Source organism: Vidua macroura, chromosome 1, assembly GCF_024509145.1.
Source record: "Vidua macroura isolate BioBank_ID:100142 chromosome 1, ASM2450914v1, whole genome shotgun sequence".
Classification (NCBI taxonomy): domain Eukaryota; kingdom Metazoa; phylum Chordata; class Aves; order Passeriformes; family Viduidae; genus Vidua; species Vidua macroura.
This window is the reverse complement of record NC_071571.1, coordinates 145,939,711-145,963,857: the sequence shown is the minus strand read 5'-3', so window position 1 is coordinate 145,963,857 and position 24,147 is coordinate 145,939,711. Positions and strand designations below refer to the sequence as shown.

At 44.3% G+C, this 24,147-nt stretch overlaps 1 protein-coding gene across 1 annotated transcript in view; it reads left to right on the top strand.

The window, feature by feature from the left end:
* The first annotated feature begins 2,829 nt into the window (after positions 1-2,829).
* The window catches only part of KCNQ3 (potassium voltage-gated channel subfamily Q member 3), a 185,593-nt gene continuing 164,275 nt past the window's right edge, over positions 2,830-24,147 (top strand). The window contains exon 1 of the mRNA XM_053993650.1: positions 2,830-3,161. Within this exon, the coding sequence (XP_053849625.1) occupies positions 2,830-3,161 (332 nt within the window). The remainder of the gene's footprint in view (positions 3,162-24,147) is intronic.

Below are 24,147 nucleotides of genomic sequence, written 5' to 3'. Positions count from 1 at the left end.
AGCTGTGGGATTTTAATTTTAGAGAGGCGATGGAAACTCTTTCCTGTTGGGTCTCAAGTGGTGGTTTGTATGGGCGTGATTTGAGGCTTGAAAATGTCCCAGAAGCCTGCAACTGAAAAACCCCTAAATGTAATTGATATTGAAAAGTGTTGTGTCTCTGGTGTAACTGTTATAAAAGCCAAACAAGCTGATGTGCCTTCCTATCAATCACCTATTGCTATCTGACATTGGTGCAACCCTTTGCAAGTGAAAATAATTTACTGCCTCCCCCCCATGAAAATTATTTACCATCCCCATTTCGGTTTGAACATTACTGTTGTGGTTCAAAGCTGTGATGAATTGCTTAGCTATAAATTGTCTTTCCTCTCCCCTTCTCCTCCCACCTCTTCCTAATGTTACACTGGGATGAAGGTTAAAGCATAGGGTGTTATCTGAAGCAAGTGCTCATTCTCAGTGCCCCATACATCCTCGCTAATGCTTATAGCTCCCCTGTGGCATTGGGAAGTGTAATCGCTATTGTACTGAGGTAGAACAGGAGCTGGAGAGAGATAAATGGCCTAGTTATCAAAACTTCCTAGCCTCCCACAGCCCTCCTTGGGAATACAGCTATAAATGACATTCAAATGATGCTGATAGATGTTAGCTGAGCAGGCAGCAGAACGTGTGCGGTGCTGGTGCTGCGCCCAGGCCAGCTCCTCCTCAATAATGCCAGGAGACCTCAGCACCCAGCAATGGCTGCTGACATTGGAGGCATTGCAGGAGATACCACCCTGTCCACTCTCATCGGCTTCTAGGCAAATCCCTGGGGGCTGCAAAGGTTCAAAATCAGATGGTGACTGAGACACATTAATGCTGGAGCTTGCAGAGCTGAAGGAAGAAGTGTTTTTTCTTCTTTGGCACAGAATTTGCTCAGTTTAGACCCTCAGAGGGTGAAATATGGGAGGGAAAACAGCCTTTCTTCCAGCCAGCTCTGCAATGACAGAAGTGTGGTTTTTGAGTGACCTGGGATTGTCTGACCCAAAGTAGTATGGCCAGTGCTGGGTCCAGAAACCACCTCCAGCAGCTCCCTTTGCATCTGTTGTCCATCCTGGTGTGTGAAACAGGGGAAGGACTGCTCAGATCATAAATCCCTCAGGAATGGAACAGAAGCAGATAGAGTAGGTGGCAAATATGCTTCTGAGTCTGGAAGGGCTCTTGGGTGTTTTGGCATCTCTTCAGGAGATACCAGGAAAACTCCCCCATCTGGAGGAGAACCTCCAGTGAAAACCACCAGCAACCTGTAAGGCTTTGCATTATTTTATTTTATTTTATTTTATTTTATTTTATTTTATTTTATTTTATTTTATTTTTAAAATTTATTTTATTTTTTTTCATTTTATATATACTTTTCTAGGCCGTTTTATAATTTATTTAATTTTATTGCATTTTATTTTATTTTTAGACCCCTTCTATCCTCCCAAGGTGTAGCTATGCGAACGCCCAGCCCTGAAGGCAGGTTTTTACACGACAGCAGCGCTCAGAGGGGATGCTTCTAGCGCGTTGTGGAAGAAATCCGAGGGCACCAAAGGTGTAAGGGACACAAAAGCTTGTCTCTTCCTTTCTTCCTTACAGCCAAGAAACGGAAAGGAAAAGGGCCCGCGGCTGTTGATCACATCCCGTCAGGTTTTAGGTCCGAAGACCGGACCAGGGTGCGGTTCACACCGCAAAGCGGAGAGACGGGAGTCCTTGGGTCGCACGGGTCGGGGCGACCCCCGGCTCTGCAGCTGGGCTGGGACCGGCGCCGCTCCCTGCAGGAGCCGCCCGGGAGGGCACAGGAGCAGCATCCAGCATCTCCCGCGGGAGATCCGCGCACAAAGGCGCTGCCCGGCGGGGCTGGGGCTGCCCGGCCGTGCTGCCCCCAGCCCCGGTCCGCGGGCGGAGGCTCCGGCTCGGCTCGGAGCGATCCGCAGCGGCAGCCAGCGCCTCCAGCCGCCCACTCGCCGCCTCTCCCGGCATCCTTCATCCCCATCCTCCGCTCCTTCCTGCTTCGGCGGTGGAAGCAGCCCCCCGCCGGGGGCCGGGAATGCCCTCCCCTCCTCTCCCTCCCTCCAGCCGCAGCGGGGGAGGGGGGCTGTGATGCTGCAGGGGGATCCCCGGGAGCCGAGCGGGGTCTCCCCTTCCGCCGGCTGCCGGGATCTCCCCGCTCGGCGCGGGCGGCCCCAGCGGCGGCTGCTGAGGGGTGGCACCCGGGGGGTGGGGGGACAAGGTGGGGGGCAGTGCCGTGGCGGGGGGCCGGTGCCGGTGTCCCCCATAGCGTGGATGACTCGACAGCCAGGGCTGGGGGAGCGGGGGGCGGGCGCCCGGCTATTTGCTGGCTGCATACAATGGGCCACTCCCTAACGTGAGGGATGGGGGGAGGCAGGAGCTGGGAGGAGGAGGAGGAAGAGGAGGCGGGGTGGGGGGGGGGGGGGGGGTTGGAAGAAGGGGCTCGGGCATCGGGCTGGTAAATAAACTCCGCGATGATTCCCCTCCCTCGCGCCGGCCCAGGTGCGCTCCGCTCTCCTGCCCGCCCGCTGCCCGCCGGCGGGGGTGACCTGACGGGGATGTGACCGCCTCCCCCTGCCCACCGCTTCTTACCCCCTTCCCTCCAGAGATATATAAATATATATATATGTATATATATATATATATATATATATACAGACACATACATTCACAGATGAATATATATATATAAATATATAGAGAAGTCATTTTGGAGGGAGGGACGGGGAGCTCGGATCATGGCCCTGGGGCTCCCGGGGCTGTCGCCGCCGATCTGCAGCTCGCCTCCGGGGCCCGCCGGCGACCATGGGGCTGAAGGCGCGGCGCGGCGCGGCGGGCGGTAGCGCGGCCGGCGGGGCGGCGGCGGCGGCGGGGCGGCGAGCGGCGGCCGGCGGCGACCCCGAGCAGGGCTCGCTGGCCCTGGGCACCGGCGGCGACCGCGACGGGACGCTGCTGCTGGAGGGCGGCGGGAAAGAGGAGGGCGGTAAGCGGAGCCCGCCGGGACTGGGGCTGCTGGCGAAGACCCCCCTGAGCCGCCCGGTGAAGCGGAACCACGCCAGGTACCGCCGCATCCAAACTTTGATCTACGACGCCCTGGAACGACCCCGCGGCTGGGCGCTGCTCTATCACGCCTTCGTGTGAGTACGCGGAGCGCGGAGCGGGGCTCCCGGGGGCGCGTCCGGGGCTGCCCCGGGGGGCTGCGCCCGGGGCCACCGTTTTGCTTTATCATTCTCGGTGCAAGGCGCTCCGGGGGCTCGCTCGGGCGCCGGCTGTGTGTGGAGCAGGGGTCTGATACGGGGTGTGCTGCTGAGCGGCTTTATTTCTCTTATGTCGTCGGGTTTTCCAAAAGGAGCAGCTGCTTTTTAACTCTGTGTTTCTGTCTTGCCCGTACCTCCACGTTGCCTTGGAGTGGCATTCCCGAGTCTGTGTGTCTGAGGCACTGGAGGAGGGATGCCAGAAAAACCAAGCTCTGAGCGGTTTTAAGGCTCGAAGTGCTTCAGGGGAACGCGGCCAGTTCAGCTCAACCTGGAGCGTGAGGTTCAACTCGCTGTTGCAGACCGCGAGTGAACCGATTCCTCCCGTAGCTAAAAGCGTCAAATGAAAACCATCGGGTTTCGGTCCGATAAGCATCACCTCGCAGTGCATGAAACCCGAGCACTGCAGCGCTGTCAACCAGAAAGTTACACTGACCACAAGTGAACCGAGAGGAAATAAACTCGTTTTATGGCCCATAGGTGACAAGTCAAGAGAATGACAACTGGTTAGCATTCCTAAAAATTCTGTTGCCTTAAGTTGTCATAAACAATATAAAAAAGATAATTCTGTGCACATCACAGAATGGAGTTGGCAGAGTCATATTAAAATAAATGTGTGTTTTAGTGTTGTGAATGTGTTTGAAAACCCAGGGGTTTATCAGTGATCACGGTGGTACTGTTTTTCTTTGGCACTGTAAGGTGTGCAGAGCTCTATGTGACAGAGGATTTAAGCAGTGATTTTTGAAATTGGTTTATTTGCCAAAGAAAAAAAAAGCTCTCTAGGCTGCATGGGTTATGAGCCTGGATCTCAGGAAGTACTGATCATTGGCATAGTCTTTGCACCTGCAAATAAACAACTTGAATGTAGGGCTGTGATTTTACCTTCAGGCACATTTTATTGATGTTCACAGTGTTTTAGCCCTGAGCAAGAATTAAAAGGCAACTACTAGAGTGCTGCTTGTGTACCACTCATTCACTGCTGCTCCCTTCTTTTTAGTTGATGTTGTTTATTCATCAAGTACATCTTGGGACTCTGGTCCCATTTTCCAGCTTAAAATCTGAAACTGTGGAAACTGGATGCTGTGACACTTTTTTGGTTCTTTCACCTCTTTTTGCCGTAGGAAAACTTATGCTAGCAAGCAGGGAGGGACAGCACTTGAAGTGTGTTTTGCTGGGAAGGCTCTTTGGTCTGGAGCTTGCTGTTAAGTTGTGTTCAGTATTGCATAATGTCCTGAGGAGAGTGACAACTGGACAGAGGGGCACCCCTTTCATCCTGCCTTAGCCAGCCCACACACATAAGTGAGGGTTTAGCACACAGCAGAGCATTCCAAGCAGTTTGCACCCCTCTGTGGCAGCTGGGTCAAATCTGTGTGCAGGCTCATGCCTGGATATAAGCAATAGGACAGTGGACGTGTCTTGAGAGGCTCAGGTGAGCTGAGAGATTCAGACAATTGACAATAATATAATTGAATATTGAATTAATTTAATTGAATAAAACAATTGACAATTATTTGCAGTAGTATAAGAATTTCCAAATTACAGCATTCATTTTAGATAACTCTCTAGATGTGTGGTTGACCTTAATATGCAATATTATGCAATATAGATCACAGAATGGGAAAAAATCATGGTGTTTGTACGGTTTGATCCTTCTTAGGAGTGGACCTGACACTGTGTGGTCAGCTTCTCTTTGATGACTACTCAGTCCTGCAAAACTGAAATGTCAGTCTTATTCACAAAAGTCAGTAACAGGCTTGTGAAAATCATCAGTGCCAAATTCAATATTAATGAAAATGAAACAAAACAAAGCACTTCTAGAAGTCTTTATCCTTAAAGGAAGTAAAATGCACAAGTCTGTCAGCCCAGCATAGACACTCCATCCCTCCCCAGGACATCCAGAGGATCTTGCTGTCTAAGTTGGCCCCACTGTTCAGTCTCAGCTCCCTTGGAACTCAGTTGAAGCTGTGGGGTCTTACCTCACTGTAGGATCCAACCCTACAAAAAGAATCTGTTGAGAGTGATGGAAGAGTGTGCTGAGATCTGGCTGACAGGCTTCAGAGCTTGTTCCTGCCACTGGAGAAGGAGGAGCTGCTTGAGAGCAGGAGCTGTGGGGAAGAGGCATCGAAGTGGATACCCAAAGTCTTTCTTCTTGCCTTCAAATGAATTGTCTTTTAATGTTTTTTCCTTCTTTAAAGGAGTCTCTCTCATTTGGAGGTGCTGCTGTGACACGGTGTAGCTCCATCCCAGCAGTCTGCCAGTGCTTCTTTTCACACTAGAACAGTTTACACTTTTCCGTGGGAAGGTGAACAATTGCCAGTCTTCCCATAAAATCTACAAATTTGATCCTGTTTTAATTTTCAAGGAAAGTCCCATTTATGTTATCTTAATGACATATTGCGATTTGTCTCATCTTCTGAGTATCTTTGCAGTAGGTGCCATGCACCCAAAATTAACCAGTAAGATTGTTGCTGTCAAATACAAATAACTAGAGAATAACCAGCTGAGGGCCAAAAGGGATTTCAGGATGGCTGGATGTGATGAATTCCTTACAGATCCAAGCATTCAGAGGTGTTTAACAAAGAGATGATGCAAAGCACTCCAGTATTGTGTATATCCCAGGGTTTGGGAGGCAGGTAGCTGCTGATGCAAGAGGGTTGCAACTTTTCAATACATGCTGAGGGCGTTGTGTGAGGGGCGGGAGGGGGCTTTGAGAAGGTCTTTGTGAAAGCTTTGCATGCCACAACTTTTGAAAGAGTGGTACAAATGGGATCTTGTTAATTCATACAGAGATGCACAAATGGCTGCAGAGGGGTCAGGATCCTGTGTGGATCTCACTGCTGTAATGTGCACATAAATGAGGCCCCAGCACTGCCTCTCATAAATGCTGGCTTTAGTTGGCATTGGGTGCTCTGAAATGATTCAGTGTAAGGAAGTAATTCAAGGAGAGCTCATAAACAGGATCAGGCCCTGCCAAGCCCTAGGGACAGAGGTGCAGTTGAGAAAGGGAGTAATTCCTGATGGCAATTTTAGCATTCAGCTTTCACTGGCAGTAATTAGAGAAAGTGCTGTGAGATACTTTCCTTGTGATTCTTCCTTCTTCTTTCTTCTGCACAAGTGAATTTATCCAAGCCTATCCTTGGGGAACTGGTCCCTAAAGAAGCCAACTCTGTTTCCTTCACCATCTGAAAACATTTGTTCTCTAGTAGCTCTACTAGACAAAAGATTTAGCTGTCACTCATGATGTTCCCCTCTGCTGGGTCACCAGGGTTCATGGTGTTCTTGGCAATATGGAATGTCTTAGTGGTCCTACTTGGTAAGAAAAAAATATTTTTCCTCATGAAAAATTTCATGTCTGTAAAGCTAAACTCTAGCTGAACATTTTTAGAATAAAATAAAATAAAAAAATAAAATAAAATAAAATAACCTGAGATTTTGAGATATTTTTGAGATATTTCATTTGGAAATGTCTCTTGGGGGTTGCAGGTCAGGCTACAGCCTATCCCTGTTCTTTTCTGAGCTCATGTCACTGTAGGTACAGCTGATGTTCCCATGATGTTCTGTATTTCCCTTTGTGTTAGGCAGTGCAATATATTGTAGGAAACCCATGCAGTTGTGCCTCGTGGGATGTGTTCTGTGGCCAGGGAGACAGACTCAAGACCTGTCCGCCTCCACAAACCATCCAAATGCTTTATTTATGCACAGCAGCATTAATGAGTAGAATGAAAAATTGAAACAAGTAAGATTTTTATTTTTCCAGTGTTGTTTTTAGTTGTAAGCACATAATATTTGGTGGGTAATGGACAGAGTACAGAAAGGTAACATAATACAGATTGTTTGGAATTGCAATTTGTGGAAAATTTTTAACCTGACTTAAAGAGAGGATGAAGGAGAGGTAACTAGGAGATATTCTCATTTTCATATCATCTTCTGAGACAATTACAGCCTTTACTTTCATGGAAAAAAAGACTAGGTAAAGGTTTGGCATTAGATATTTCTTTCTGGGGAAGTGTGCAATATCACCTGCACTCTGCTGGTGTAGATCACCACAATGTACCTGCTGATGCGAGGGGGAAGCCATGAGGAACATTAGAGAACCCTCCTCTGTTTGCCATGCACTTTTCTTTCAGTACTGCTTAATACCTGGAATAAAAAGAGGAGGCAGAGTCATGTGATCTATCAAATCAGCAGCATTTCTGGGAAGCACCGGCAAGCACCTCTTGCATGACTGGTTGTAGGTGGGTTGTTTGCAGGAGAGAGTGTCATGGGATTTGGAGAACAGGTTGAAGGTCTGGAGGCTTTCCATTATTTTCCTCTTTGCCCTTCAGGAGATGCTCCATAAGATGTGCTTACCCTCCAGACTCTGTGAGCCACCTGGAGGGAGATGGGAAAAGGTTTGGGGTAAAAAGAGGGACAACTATGAATCCTTTCTTGGCTTTTTTTGCATGGACTTGTATCTAAGTGAGTCCCTGGAGCAGCAGAGCCAGCCTGGTCCATTAGCGAGTGCCCTTTGCTTATGTGTGTGCCAGTATGAGCTCTGCTTTAATTATTTATGCTAATTCATCATAATGCATGGATAAATATTCTGCAGTATGCTTTGTAAAAACTAATGAAGTCTTAGTCATTGGAGACCTAACCACACACCTCTGCTCTTGCAGCTCCACCGAGGCGTGCGGAGCCGCCCTGGGATTGTGTGTGGCTTGGGGGGATGCGGCTGTAGCTCAGCTGCTGGCATCAGCTGACACGACAGAAGAAAGCTGGGATTTGCTAGGGGGAATGACAAGGGGTAGCACAGCCTGGGGAAGCCACCACCTGGGTAATGAGTGGCTGGTGATCCCCAGCTGCAGCTCTGGAGTCCCTTCAGCAGCTCACAGGTGCCCAATGCTTGTTTAAGCATCCAAATTTCCTTTGAAATTATGGACCAGGCTCTGTGGTGGGAATAAGTATTCACCTTCAGCCTCAAATCCGTGTGCTTCAGCATCAGTGCTCAGAGCAAGACCCACCCCACAGTGGGTACCCGCAGGCTGGACTGGTTTGCCCTGTATTCGATGTTGCCATGACTGTGCTGCCACTTGTCAAGTTTCTGTGCTGCCATGGCTCGTGGAAGCTGCAGGCACAGGGCTGCATGGTGCACAGGGTGTGCCTCAGTGTCCCCCAGGCCCCTGCAGGTCCCTGAGCACCCTGCTGCAAGTTCACAGCTGGATTAAAAAAAATTCATACATATAATGCCAGTCATATATCACTGTGTGTTTCTGTGTGCAGGTGAACATGAAGGTGCCCCAGCCATTCCTACTTCTCCCAAACGTCACCTCAGAATCCACTCAACCAGCACATTTCTTTTTTTTTTTTATATCTTCAAATATAATTTGATTGAATCATTTTTATTTATAGCTCACCCAACATGTAAACCTGTGCATGTATGTAGAACATAATTCTTATCCCTTGACTGTCAAAAAGTCCTTTGTGGCATTGAGATGCATGTGGAAGGCCAGACAATGGCATGCATATTCAAGGACAAGGTCTGAACTTGAGGAATTTGATTCAATAGCTGGAAGAAAATTTCTGATCAAAATTGATCAAGTGAGCATTAAGATAATTTATATGTTCTTTACAAACATAAACAACTGGTGACCTTAGACACAGCCAGGTGGCTGGGTACTACCATGATCAGCCTTGCATGGTATAAATAAATTATAATGTTTATTCTTGCATTTAATAACATTATATTCCCTTTTTGTATTTAAGAATGCCATACTCTCTTGTGCATGAAACTTTACAGAAAGAATGGAGCCATGCATCTGCTATTGCTTCTGGCAGATACTGTATTAAATGGGATAACTTAAATATTAATAGCTTTGTAGGGAATAAGCTTCACAAGAGCTGTTAAGTGTATGCTGTCTTCTGTCTTAGGATGGTAGCTGGGAAATTTAGCATTTTCTGTGGAGAGAGGGACATGCCCTGGGATATTTAAGTTTTGGTAACCTACTTGGAAAAAGGCACATTTGGAGAACTTCCAGTCTGGAAATCTGTAAATTGCCTTCCCCGGTCTTAAGTGAGCAAATTGCATAAATATGTGTTTAACTTGGAGCAAATGAAAGGTCCCACTGAAGTCAGGAGGAACCTATCCAAGGTGGCACTGAGGTAATCCAAAGCAGAAGAGTGTGCCTGGGATTTGGTGGAAAGCAGCATGAGGTACCATCATCTTCCTCTGTACAACCAGCTCATCGTACTACTCAGGCCTGGTGGGATCCTCCTAAGCTCAAGTTCTTCACAGGATCCATCACCCATCTTCAGCCTTCCCACAGCTTAATAACCACCTCTGGCTGTAGTCACCAGGATACCATCTTGTCCTCCTTAGTGGTGCAAACCATGCAGAAGTGAAGGTGTAATATCTCTAAATATTACACCAATCTCTTTGCTAAATCTCAGTCTGGAGAGATGCTGAGACCCTGACATGAGACACATCTGGTGTCTCTTGAGATGGCTTTTGCTCTGACTCCCCTCTACCTCATGATTAATCTTGCCAAAGTCCTTCCTGCTTTAATTTTTCTCAGTTGCTGGTGCATGGTGGTGGAGCTGCAGAGATCCATTGTAAGGCAGTGACAGAGGAGGAATCCTCATCCTCTCTGGGTTGCTGTTGTCTTTTACTTCCTTTGACTTTTCACACTTTATTTCATTTCATGGATACTTGGATCTTACTTGTCTCTGTGTTTTCAGAGCTGTGGCTGAGAGCTGCATGAATGTGCTTTGCACTCCTTTGGCAACCCGTGTTAGTTTGTGATTGCCATGTTGATTCTCCAGTGGTGCTTTTTTTTTTAATCTCAAGTGCTTTTATATTTGATTTATTCTGTCCTTACTAGTGTTTTGATCACCTTCTAGATTAGTACCTCACAGTTCTGCTAATATTCAGTTTAGTTCTTTTTCTAGATCATTAAGGAAACAGTTAGTAAGGCCAGAACTAACAAACACCATTCATATTTCATTAAATAATAATTTCCCTGCTTCCTGGTTAATACAATGTAATTTTTGTTAGGGTTTTATTTATAGCTCTGGATGCAGTTTTTAGTGTCATATAGTTTCTCCCAGCCATCTGAATTAATACTAAACCAAAGATTTTATGAGATATTGCACCTGTGTCAAAATTGCAAATATTTCCTCATTTATTTTTGTTCAAACCTGAGTTTCAGGCTATGTTTATCTGTTTAGTTCTGTGATGTGCTTTTAATTGTTATCTCTCCATCTCAGATTTTTCATGCTTTTGACATGGTGTGTATCTCAAACAACAAAATAATTAATTGATCCTGGTGCCATCCACCACTGGAGTAGAGATAAAGCAATGCTGAAAGCTTAAATATCCCAAACCATCCAGGTCCTAGTTCTTCTGTGTTTTATAGGAGCCATTAGAGTTGGGCTATACCTAACTTTAGGTCAATGACAGTGATGTTAATCTTAAACCAGAAGACTCTTTACAGGACATTCCCCACTGACTGTAAATTCAGAGTGTAAAATTTTTTGCTTTCAGTGGGGATGGAGGAGAAGCAAGTGCAGCTGTTGAGGGACTGATAGTGAAATCCCCAAAGCTCCTGGTGGGGAGCTGCCCACCAGTTCTCAGCAGCACAGTGTCTGCTCTGCTTATCTTTGCTCCTCTCATGCCTCTCCATGCAGGCTCAGAGTGTTTATGAGGAGGGATTACACCCTGAGGAGGGAATGTCAAGAGCAGCTGATTGAAATTGCAGGGGAATTTGTTTAGGAAGGTAATTACACAAACTGGAATTTGCTCTTCTACCTTTGCTAACACTGTTGCTCCTGTGAGATGTGCTGGGAGAATTTCAATGCACACAGCTGAGGCTCCCTGATCACACCTCAGACACCTTCTGTGCCCTGGCACCAGATGCAGCCCAGGACCAGCCTTGCTCTGCAGCTATGACAGCAGCTTTGCTCATGCCCAGAGCAGTCATTAGCCATGTCTTGGCTAATGGTCAAAGCTGTGCCAGGTGTGTTCCCAAGCAGGACACACTCTGACAGCAGGACACTGCTGGGTGGTGGTTCTGTTCTGAGGTGACTGACTGGGCACAGATCAGCTGCTGCCACAGACCTGGCATTCCCAGTAGGAGTCTGGGTGGGGCTCCCTGCTCTGGAGGCAAGTGAGGTCAGTGGTGTGGACACCAGTCATGCCAGCTGGCCTCAGGGACAGAGAGCTGGGATGAGCATCTTTGGGTTAGAACAGGCATAATTCTTATATGTGAGATCTTGCCACTTTTAGGTTATCCTCCTGGGTCCATGCAAAAAGCCACTTTTTGGGATAGAATCTTAGAATAATTTAAGTTGGAAGAGACCTTTAAAGGTCTAGTTCAACCCCACTGCTGTGGGCAGGTATGCCTTCAGTTTCGGCAGATACGCCTTCAGTTTCAGCAGGTTGCTCAAAGCCCCATCCAACCTGGCCTTGAATGTTTCTGGGGATGGTGTGTCCACCGCCTCTCTGGGCAACCTGTGCCAGTGTTTTATCATCTTCATTGTAAAAAAATTCTTCTTTATATTTGGTCTAAGTTGATGCTCTTAGTTTCAAACCATTACCCCTGGGATAAGACTGTTCACTTAGACAAAGGCCCAAGAAATCCTACCCCACTGAAATAATACAGGTTTCACCCTAGGTGTGTGTTCAATACCATATTCTACATTCTACATCTTTTCTCCTTCCTGTTCATGGGACTTTGCCATGGCTTTTGCCTTTTCTGTTTCAACACTGCTTGTGCTGATCAAACTCCCATGGAGGTTTCAACACTTCACCCCCACATCTTGGCATATTAACAAAAAAATACATTTTTGTGATAGAAATCCAAGAGGAAGAGCCCACTGATCATTCATTAACAAACGTCTTGTGTAAAATGTGGAGATATTCCTAGTTGTGTGGATGCTGATATTTTGCTATTTCTCCTGATTGTGTTTCACTCATTATTGTAGATGTTGCTCCATTACCTTGTCAGGTCTTGGGTGCAGAGATGGGATCTGGCAGAGACTGGCTCATGACAGTTCCTGCTCTCAGAATATAGTACACATAGTACAGTGCTATCACACAGTATAGTGTCAAATGCACTACTCTCTTCGGTGTTAAATTACTTCCACAAACTGCGTTTCCTTGCTTTTCCTCAGGGCTTGAGTGTCAGTCTTTCCACAATGGGATCTATCCATCTAGCACATTATCTGAGGTAGCTGTCTGGAATTCTTTTATTGCTGCTAAAAAAAAAAAAACAAAAACAAAAACAAAAAAAAAAAAACCCAAACCAAACCAAACCAAACCAAAACAAAAAAAAAAAAAAAAAAAAAAGAAAATGGAAATTTCTGGAGTGCAATTAATCTCTTTCTAAAGACAATTTTAAAATGGGTGAGATTAATCACATCTTGCAGCGCCTGAAACTTTTCCCTGACTACAAATGAGACCTCATGGAACTAATTTAAATTTAGGTATTTGCACTGAAAACACCTGAGGAATGTGAAATTTTCTGCCTGACCTGAGGGGCAAGGATCAAAGCCACATTAGGACAGCTAAATGTAAATACGTTCATGTACGGTTCTGTGTGTGCAGTAGGTATTTAGCTTCTCTTTATAATCAGTGGAGATTTAGTCAATACAATCAATAGATTTTAGGGTGGAATTCATCCAACCAGATGTGGAAGTCGGCTTTACATGGAGATAAATCACAGCTTCAGTTCCACTGAGCAACTCTCCCTTGTCTAGCAGGAGTTGATCTTTGGTAAATGTCTGCAGTAAAAGCCACGTTTAGACAAATGAGTTGTACTCTAAAGGCAAGAGGAATATGATTCTTATTATTACATAGACTTTTATTAGTATAAGGCTCAATTCTAATTCTCTTTCTTCAAGAGCTTTGTATATGTTGCTAATTAGTATCCTATCCTATGACAAGCCTATAGTCATCCTTGACCTTCTGCCAAAGAAAATAACATTTCAGTAGTTTTAAGGTTTTGTCTAGTTGGGACTTTTGAGTTTAACTTTCCATCTTCCTTTTGTTTTCTGTTTTGCCTTGGGCTTTATCTCCCTGAGCTCTCACACAAATTTGCTTTTGATTTCTGATGGTAATTGCAGTTGATCTTGAGGTCACATTCAAACCCAGACATAACTACCTGTTGTACTGGGCTTCAAATATAAGGCTGTGATTGACTGTTTTTTCCTTTGTCTCTTGTGTTTACCTGGGCACAGAAGCTACTGTGCTGGGAGTTAGCCAGCATCAGTCTTCCTTCTTCCTATTCCTGAATTTCTGTCCATTTGCATTGGTCCTCTTGACTACATCACTCAAAATTGCCTCCCAAAATCAATGAACAGGCATCGCTGTTTTCTAGGGGTCTTTTAGGGATCAGAAAACATTTTGAGGGTGGCTTGAACATTGTCCTTTTAAAGCCTGTAGCAAGGTCAATTCAAATGACCTGATGTGAATGAGGGTGATCATGAGGGTCATTCGTGGGCCCAGACAGTTTTTTAAGTGCTACAATTTTCTGTATAAAATTGGAGATTTTGCAGATCTGTAAGCACCACTCAGTATTTTCAAGGGCATGCTCACTTTCATACACCAGCTGAAGCAGGATACCAGCATAATTGAAGATAATGTTGAAAATCATTGAAAAACTGTATGAAATCTGAATACATGCAAATGCCCTGACATAAAGAAGTGTATTTGGGTGGTGATGTATTCCTTTAACAGCTGCTAGTTTGTGTTTTGCTTGTTTTTGCAGAAATACTGAGCCAGCAACTGCTTTTAGTCATGTCAGTGCAAATGTAGAGTAAATCTATTACAGTCAGAGGAACAATTGGATTTGGCTGCTGCACCACAAGCTTGTTCTGGACCCAATACAAAATCTTTTAATCTTTATGGATATTCTGCTAGTACCAGAGGCCAGGATCAAGGTCTTGCACAAAACACACTTGTCCTCCCACTAGTGTAAGACAGCTTGAGGAGCGAGGTAAATAGGAGAGATGGAGATCCCCTGGCAGAATACCAAGTGAGCACCAACCAATACCAGAGTTGCCAGTATTCACTCTGTGCTGGTCACAGCCTGTTTCCTTCATGTTGGGAGCTGGTTTATTCAAACATGAAGGCTTTCCTTCCCTCCTTGCTCCTCAAAGATGAGCGAGAATTTTTTCCTCCCTCATAAATCCAGTTAATTGGGTGACAAATCCAGTGTAGATAAGCTGGGGAAGTTGTGCAAGCAAAGGGCTGTCTTTCTTCACATTTTTTGGTGTAGGTCGTGTGTGATATTGGGGCTGTAGGACGGAGTTGACAAGTGCAATTATAAAACCTTTTAAAATGGAATATTTTAGAGGTCTCCAGTCCAGTCCACAGAACAAGGTTAACTTCAAAGTCAAATCAGGTTGCTTATATCCAGTTGAGTTTTGTGCATCTCCAAGATTTGAACTCCATTATATTGTGGGGAACAATAAATTTTGTTGCTCTTTGCAGAGTATGTTGTTTAATGTGTTTCACATAATGTGCAGACTTCTGGGCCCAGAGTCATGGAGAGCTTTCTTCCTTCCCACTCCATTTAATCCTCAGTGTGCACGGACAGAAGTGAGCTGTAACATCTAGACAGAGATGCTGGCCAGGTCAGCCCACTGCAGGGCAATCAATGTTCATATTTAGCTACAAAGGAAGTTGTGTGTCTCTAGGCTAACCCAAACCAGTGTTGTCTGTGTTTGGAGTACTGACTCTGGGAAATGCTAGATTTAGTTGCATTGATCAGTAGAGTTAATTGAAGATAGGAGGTCTTTCCCAATGACTTTTTTTTTTTCTTTAACAGAGGTTGTAATTTGCTATTTCCACCATTTTTTTCATCATTCAGAAGAATCATTCAGTCTCAACTCTACAACTCCTTCTCACTTTCTTATCTCTTTCTCCCTGTCCCTCACTCAATCCCATCTTCCCTTTTTTCCTTGGTGGCATTCATCACCTCACTACTGAAGAACAGAACCAATCACTGGATCCTCCAGCTCTGCCTTTCCTACATTACGTGACTGGGACAGCAGAGTTGAGTTTGATTTAAAATCCCTCAACCTAAGTGCTGATAGCAGGTTGATGGAGCTGACATGTCAAGTTGTCTCTTACTCATACATAGCTGTATTTACTTTTTTGATCTTTTCTACCCCTCTTTTTTTAACTTTTTGGATTTTGACATTGGGTTCACCTATGTCAGGATTAGAACTGTGCCTCTATACCCCCAGAGTCAGGACTCATAATGAATTCCTTTATCCATATGGAGCAAGGTAGTTTAGGTGCAGGAATTATCTGTGAATCACCTTGTGATGGGTATATGGCATCCAGGGGTAAGGTCCTTCCAGTGGGCCACCTGTGACTTATTTGTGTTCCTACACAAACAAATTCTTATAGGAGAAGCTTGCAGAGCTGTTGAGATTCAGGCCCACACACCTGTGAGTCACAGATCCTGATCACTCTTTGCCCAGGGGTGGTGATGGTGTTGGGAAAGAGTGATTTATTGATGACCTGTGGAGGTAACAGTTTCTTTGTGGTGACTCAGCTGTTCTCTCAAGAAAGAGGGAATAAGAAGTGGAGGTGGACACCCATTTATCTTCCCAGAAAGGATACAAATGGAACTAATGTCTGTCCCTGGTCTCAGTGGTAGGAGGAAGTGGTTTAGGAGCTCAGCATAATCCATGACCTACATGTTACTTCATGCACAGCTGATATCACAGCTGCAGCTGTTGCTCCCAGAGTCAAGATGATAATACCATGTCCTGGTTTGCAGCTCCATTTGCTGCTGGTGTTGATAACCAAGAAATTAAAGACGGGAGCTCTTGGTATGCCAATAAATGGACAGCAACTTTCTGTAGCAATTGAGCACATAGCTAGGGCTGAATGCCTGAGTCACCACATTCCCCAACAAATGGGATGAGAAAGAACATTACTCCCAGAGACCAAAGAAGGACATAATCACCTCCAAAGCAATGTTTTTTTGGACACCATAGGGAAAATCTGCTGTTATAGAATAATACCTTATAGTTTTCTGGAAACAGTAACTCTAAAGAAAACATCATTGGGAGGAGTGAAGAAAAGAGGTTTTGAGCAGATGGAAATCTGTCTTCATTGGCAATACTTGTTTTCACTTACTCTACCATGAGTTAATTTCCAAGCAACTTGAAGTAGATAATGTGTTTATTAGCATTAATCTGAGATTTCCATCAGTGTTTGTTCCAGACTATGAAGACAGAGTTTCTGTTTTACTAGAGGGCTTTTTAATTGCATAAATGATGATATAGCACGATTGGAAAGTGATGCAAGATAAATTCAGTCTATACATAAGGTCTAATAGCAGATCAGATATCTGCTGAAAGAATTAGCACAAGAAATTATCAATATTCCACTTGTCATTTTTAAACCTAACTTGGAGAATTTTCTAGAAGACAGCTGTAGACTGTATCTTAGCTGCAAAATATGGGCTAAATCAATGTTTTTGTATATTCTTGGCTGGTGATTAAGCAGGACTGCAGGATATAGCCAGGAATATGTTGGGTTTGGGGATTGTTGTTTTCTTGGATTTTTTTTTTGGTGGTGGTTTGTGTTTTTTTTTTTTTTGTTTTGTTTTGTTTTGTTTTGTTTTTTTTAAATTTAGCAACAGATAAGCAAATGAGCAATGAATTAACTCAGGGAAAGGAGATTTACTTGTATCTTAACTGTATTGTTAACATCATAATGTAACATAACAGAAGTAGTAGCAGTTACAGTAATTGTGCTTGGATGCTTAAGATGAAATGTAGATGTCTTCCCTGTAAATGTCTAAATGTGTCATTTCAATCTCCTCAGATGCTGGTGTAAACCACGGCTACAGGAGCATTGCTGATCTTGAGCTCATCCTGAAGTAAATGAGACAGTGATTTACCACACCCCGATTACCAGCGACTGTGCCAAATAAATAGGTATCCCTTGACTGTAAGAGAAGCTTCAACACATGGCTTAGATGCTTAGATGTAGAAATCTACATCACAAACACTGAGGTGAATCTCATCCTAATCACGTTGTTGAAGGCCTTGTGGGGATAATAACTTTGTGGAGTACTCTGGACATGAGGATAAAACAAGCCAGCCTTTGTGGCCTTGAGATGACTTTGCCAAATGCTAAAACCCCATGCAGTCTAAAGTCTGAAACACCATTCTCAAAGCATGTAAATGCAAGAACCAAGATCACCAACTTTCTGCAGTGCTGAATTCTGATTTAGTCTTGTACCTAAATCTTCTTTTGATGCCCTTTAGGCTCACCTTATGGTGACCTCTGCTGATGTCCCCCTGGTTCCATGTGCATTCAGAAGGTAAATCTCATTTAACAGGTTTGCAGGACTGGGCTCAGAAATTGTTGCTGGTCTTTCTGGTCAATGTAGTTCCTACATTGATGGCCAAATAATGATTGCCAGAATGTGGTATTTTGGTTTTATTTTTTTTTTTCTTATTGGAAAGGGCTCTATGTCAATGTTATTGCATTCAGAAAACAAACACCTAGCTGTATCTCTTCAGTTATTTTAAAAAGCAATTGCAATATGGTGATTTCTTCAGCTGTCAGCTCTCTTGAAGAGTGGGATGTAAGTTTTAGGTGTCCATGCAGTCTCTTTGTCTCTGATCCTGTAAGGAGAACAGATGGACCTGTCTGATGTCTGCTTGTCCAGAGGGAAAAAAAAAAAAAGATTTTCAGCCCACTTGGTTAAAAAAAAAGAAAAAAAGGCAGAGGAAATAATAAGCAATAAAGCCCATGTTTTTCAGAGTGAGGTAAGACAGAAGACAGCAATAGCTCAGGGAAGAAGCCAGCAGCTTTGAGAGCAGTTCCAGTGATGGTGACAAAACAGCAGCTGAGCTGCAGAAGGAGGCAAGGGAGATGTTGGAAACAAATGTGCAATAATAAGAGGAAAGAGGAATAACTTCATTGTGACATACAGAAGAGAAGGAGGAGGGAAAATAAGTCTCCTCCTGTAGGTCAACATGTTAGAAGTACTTAATGGAGGTGCTGCTTCTATAGAGAAAATGACTTCATTGACCACCTGGTGCTTTGGGCGCTGTTTCAGGCAAGTTCCCTATTTTCGTCTAATTGCAAAGTGTCTGCAGTGTGAAACCTGATGTTGCTGTTGGTCTGCAGGAAGACTCTATGTGCTCTGGATGTGCTGAGAACAAGCCCAAGACCTGCTCAGCAGTGAGGAGTCTTGCCCAGGTAGTGGAGGAAAGCAGCTGTCTGTTGCTTGAACTACTCCTGCTCTGCAGAGAGCCAGGGGGCCGTGATTCCTGAGGTGGATCCATTGTCTTTACACATGTCATGGTTGTCATCTGCTCTTGGCAGCACAGAGCTGTGAGTTCTATCCTGACACCCAAAGAGTAGGAGATTGAAGCTTAGTTTGTTACTCCAGTGCAGAGCTGAGCCCTCAGAGCTGAAATCCTAGGATAGTGTGCTTTGTGGCAATTTGGGCTGTCCTGGAACAGTGAACCTCCCTCTCTCCCCTACATGCTCATAGGTCAACTCCAAGCCTGAACAAAGTGTGAAGAATAAAGAGAGACACCAAAGAAGCTGCATCTTCTAGGCATGTTAAATGTAAGATAAAAGAGGAATAGCTTAGAATCATTCATTAAGGTTGGAAAAGACCTTCAAGGTCATCATTCATTGACTAAATACCACCATGAGCACTAAACCATATCATGAGGTGCTACATCATGCTATTTTTGAACATTTTCAGGATGGTGGCTCCACTATTTCATTCTCAAAACTAAACTTCATTCTCAAACCTGAGATTTCACAGGACTGGGAGAAGCACATAATGAGGTGATGATTTCAGCTGTTCTCTGTTCTCATGGCCTGACAACATTTCTCTTCAATAAGTTTCAGTTTCTTCTGTATTTCACAAAATGCCCTACCCTGCAACATGGTATCAAGGTGCAAGATCTTTTGTAATTCTCTGTTATTGCTTTTATATAATTTACCTGATGTTCCCTGCAGATTGGTTGTTGTTTGTTGGGTTTTTTTACTTTTTTTTTTTTTTTTTTATTTTAAGATGAGGCAGAGGACAGTCACTGGTCTCTCTATGAGTCAGCAAGTCTACCATAAAATTAGGGTTTTAGTCTGAGATTAATCTTCATGTCATGGCACCCTTTTTAAGTTCCCAAATAATTTTTAGTGACAATAAGGACATTATTAGCAGTGTGCAGTCATGATAAGTCAAAATGAATAGGAGGTGAATGTGATGGCAAAGGTTATGTCTGACATAGCTATGAATGTGTGTTTGAAATAGTGTAGTACCACAGAGTCACCGCAGCCCTTATTCCTGTTTGGATGTAGCAAGTGCTTTTTTTACTAACTCAGAAATTATTTGTAGTATATTTATATATGTTATAGAAGCACCTTCAGGGACAAGCAGAGATGAAAGCCCTTTGGGCTGTGCATCTTTGTACTCCCAGAGTATCCCAAGCTTCTTCCAGTACTTCTAGGTCCCACCACAGTGCTTCCATAAAATCTCCAGCCTTCTCCTGATAAGGTCTGGACACACCTGCCCTCCTCAGAGTGATGCTGTTCACCCTGCCCAGCCATCCCTTGGGCTCTGCACTGCCCAGACAAAGCAAAGAGGATTCTTGTCCCAAGCTGAGGACAAATTTGTACATTTTAGTGCAACACATAAGAAGACACAGAAAATGACTGTGATTACCAGTTGGGTCAAGTATAATTTAACAAGAAAGCAGTTGTGCTTACTGTAATAATTAGTAGTCTCAGTGCTTCAGTATTATTATTATTATTAGTGTTTTGCATGTATGGCACAGAGACAAACGTCCTGCAAGGGAAGACTGGAAGGAGCATAGTGCTGGATTTTCTGTTTCCCACAGAGTGCTCCTTCCTTGCTCAAGGGACAGAGAGTGAAAAGGACAGTGTGAAAAAAGTGGGCCAGTGAGTAGGAAAAGATGGTATCTGTGGTGGAAAAGAGAGTGGTGTCATTCCAGGACCAGCAGTGGTTCAATATTAATAACTGTTCTTTGATACCTGGGGATTAAGCCCTTCATGGTTGTTTTGGGAAGACATTGGGAGTTAAAGGTCAGGGATTACTTGAGAGACTGTCCCATCTAACTGGCCTTTAAATGATATTCAACATACATCTGCAAGGCTGGCATCCTCACTGGCAGTGTCTTCACTTATGCCACAGATTAAATGACTTTCTTAAGGCACCTCTGCTTTGTCACTTCTCCTGAGAGGGTGTCACTGTTCCTGAGGTGGGACTCAGTGAGAGTGCAAGTTGTGGACACACAAACTGTTAATCCTGCTATTTTCATTCACAGGGGGAAAAGACAAACCAACTAATGGCTGTCATGTTTGAGGGCTAATTCAGCTTCTATTTTATCAATTCAGTTCACCATGGATGGAGCTACTGACTTTGGGAGTTGGGGACTGTTTTGCTCAGTGCTTAAGAGACAGGAGTAAAAATTTGATGACATGAATTCAAGAACATGTATTGTTCTATGGCTGGTGTGCCACACATGGTCAGTCTACCAGCTGATCTCATATGCAGCTAGCTGCTCATACCCAGCTTGTGATGGGGTGGGATATTTTTGACTAATACTCCTCTTTACTGGTGTGGTTGGGTTTGTGTTTCTGGAGGTCACATCCATTTTATTCTCAAACCATGTTTTTCAGCCACAACTAACTCAGAATCATATGCAAGCTCCTGGTAGATTGGGTAGATTTATTTGATTCACTTAACCTGAAATCTGTGGTTCCATCTCATTTTCCTTAGCCTATTGACACTGGGAGGCTGGAGGGTTTAAAAATGCAGCCTATGTGCATCTTCTGCTCCCACCTGCGGTCTGTCTCATCTCTGCCCTTCCTGCAGTGCCCTTTCTCTGATGGAAGTGCAGAGGATTTAGGGAAGCAATCAAAAACAGACAATCATATAAAGCTGAGGTTTTGTTCCTTTTCTGGGCCACCCTGAGCTGTTGAGCTATAGCCTTTCATGGCAGTTGCTGCTGCATTTTGGAGATACATGAGCTAAATCTGATGCACAAACCTTGAGGTGGGTTGTGATCCTTCAGCTGGCAAGTGCTCATGCTTGTTGTTTTTATTGTTGATTTATGCAGACAGGCTGAGGTTGGCTTTGTTTCTGGCAACTCTGGAAAGCAAAGCTTGTTTTCCTGTCTCTGGATCCCGTATGTGGTGCTGCTGCAAGCAGGGAGTGGGGGCAGAATTGGCACAGGTGCTGGATGCTTCTAGCCCATCCAGCTCTCCCAGTCTGCATTGTCTCAACAAATGGGTTTTGCTGCACAGTGTCTGGTTTAACCAAAGAGGAAGGTGACGGTGAGGAGAGAAGGGCTGGAAGGGCTGGAAAGGGAAGTGAGGTTTTGTCATTCAATGGTCAAAACTTGTTACAGTGAGGTGTCACTGGTAGCTGCAGCTTGGAGGGTCAGTAGCTGAACTTTGCTCATTTTTCTGCTATTAGGGAAGGTGGAGCAAGCAAGGAAAATGGAAGGCCTGTTCATGGGAAGTAGGACTTAAAATATTTGTGCAGCAGCAGCAGCAAGAACCTAGTTATAGTCTGTGATCTCACAGAAAATGCAGATTAAAAACTGGTCTTTGCTCAAAGACCTTACAATTTTAGTGTAATAGGGGTATTTACAGGTGGATCCAGAAGAAGAGGGGTGAAACAAGAAACATTAGCAGTACTCACACTAGTTTGCCCTCAGTATAAACTGTTAATAATGTTGTATGTACTACAGGAACAGCTTATTTGAAGAAAAGCTATTAGAAAAGTCAGCAAGGCAGCTTCATGCATCTTTGCCTCTTCCAGTTTATGCCAGAGCAACTAATAGATTTGGGGTGAGTGCAATAAAGATCTGATACACGATCAATAAAGGCTGCCACAGATCTGTTAGGAGCTGCTATTCCCAGCAGGAGGCAAGGAAAAGCACAGCAGGAGCCATAACTCAGGGCTAAGTTGCTCTGTCAAGGTGGTCTTGCAGTGCTTGGGCTGTGCTCTAGCACAGGGCTGAAGCCCAGCCCTCTGTAGTAAAGCTTTCCTAAGGACAATGTGCTGTGATTTAAAAAACATTGTGGGTGCTTCTAGTGGAGCTCCTCTGCTCCATGTCAGCTCCTCAGCCTTAGCTGGAAATACCAGGAGATAGATCCTGGATGAAACCTGCAGGGTCCAAAAGGCTTCCTTCAATAACAAGCAAATGGGCACTTTCTGCTGGAAGGTGTTTGTGGTGTCTCAGGAAAAAACGTAGGAGCCCCATTAGCTCTCTCAATTCAGCTGCAGAAGGATTTTCCAGAAGGATCCTTTTCTTGTCTGTAAATATATTGGAGGTTAACCCTGACCACGGGAAAGAAAAATGAGTGAGCAAGTCTGAATAGCGTGCTGGAGGCTCTCAAAGAAACAGTGTGACTTCAGTGTAGCATAAGCTGAGCTGAAACTTGGCTGAGCATTCTGGTGAAGATGAAGTGAACTAAAAGATAAACTGGCTGAAGAGAGGCCTGTAGTACATAAATGCCAAAAATAAGTTTCTGGCAAAGCCCTAAGACATTATGCCTATCTTTATCGTTCAGTTTTGTGTCCTTTGGCTCTGCAGCCTCAATACTCCAGGGAACAGCAGAGGTGGGAAATCAGAATTATATGTGTGCAACTAATTTTAGTAATGCTGCTATGGCACATCACTGCTCACTGATTTATTTAAATCTCTGGCTAGAAAATTGCTGGTTGTGGAGGAATGAGCTTATTCTGGAGACAACAATTGGAAAACATTAAAAATGAGACGGACAAAATGTCTTTCGGATTTCCATCATTTCTCATAGTAGTCAGCTATAAAAAACCCAAACAGCTTCCTTCAAAAACTCCAAAAGAATTACAAGGTATAGATAGCTTTTATGCTACAATTCTGAGTTGGAGAACTATAGAGGAACCAGAAGAAGCTGCTCAGTGTCTACATATGACTTTAACTTGGAAGTGTAACCACTTTAAATGTCACCATTGATTTCACAAATGACTCTATTGATGTTGAACAATGTGGCCAGATAATACATGTATCATAAAAAAAGTCTGTTTTTTTTCTCCATTTTGGTGTTTTTAGACCATGTAATTAAAGCAGATATTATCTTCCTTTGCTCTAAACATGCTGTTGGTAGGATTTTCCAGGTTTATAGTACAATGTTGATATCTTTCAAAGGACAGTAACTATCAAACTTATCTCCTGGTGTGTAATGCACTTGTAACAGGCACTGGCACTGATAGCAACAGGGGCACTCCTGTAAACTCACAGACCTGCAAGGCACAGGCTCAGCCCCTCACAGCTCAAACGGAGAAGTGTTTCCAAGTTGTAGTTGTTCCTATTTCTGCATTACAGTCACGACCCAGGCACTTCTCTGGCTGTGCAGGGGAGGGAGATGCGATGGCTGAGCCAAAGCAGGGACCTGGTCCCCCTCAGAGGTGCCACATCCTTTGAGTCTGTCACTGAGGCTCTGTGCCTGCAGCCCTGAGCCTCCAATAGACCAGGGAAGAGCTTCCTTATGAGCCTCTGCTGTGTGACAGGACAGTGAATTTAATGGCATTGTTGCCATGGCAGGAAGAACTGAATGGGTGGTTACAGCACTGGTTAGGGTTTGCTACCTCTTTCCGATTTAGGTAATCCTAGTCTCCAGTGCAAAGAATATTCTACTCAGAATTTTTATTTTCTTCTTTAAGTTGTCAGTGCTTTTTCAAACAGAGCATTTTCTATAAATTGATTTTTTTCTGGATACAATCAGTTTTTGCGCATGAGGGGTTTTGTTTGGGAGGGAGATTTCCTTGTTGTTTTAGGCAGCACAAATCCTTTGATATATGAGCTCCTAAATTCATTGTAAGGTACTATA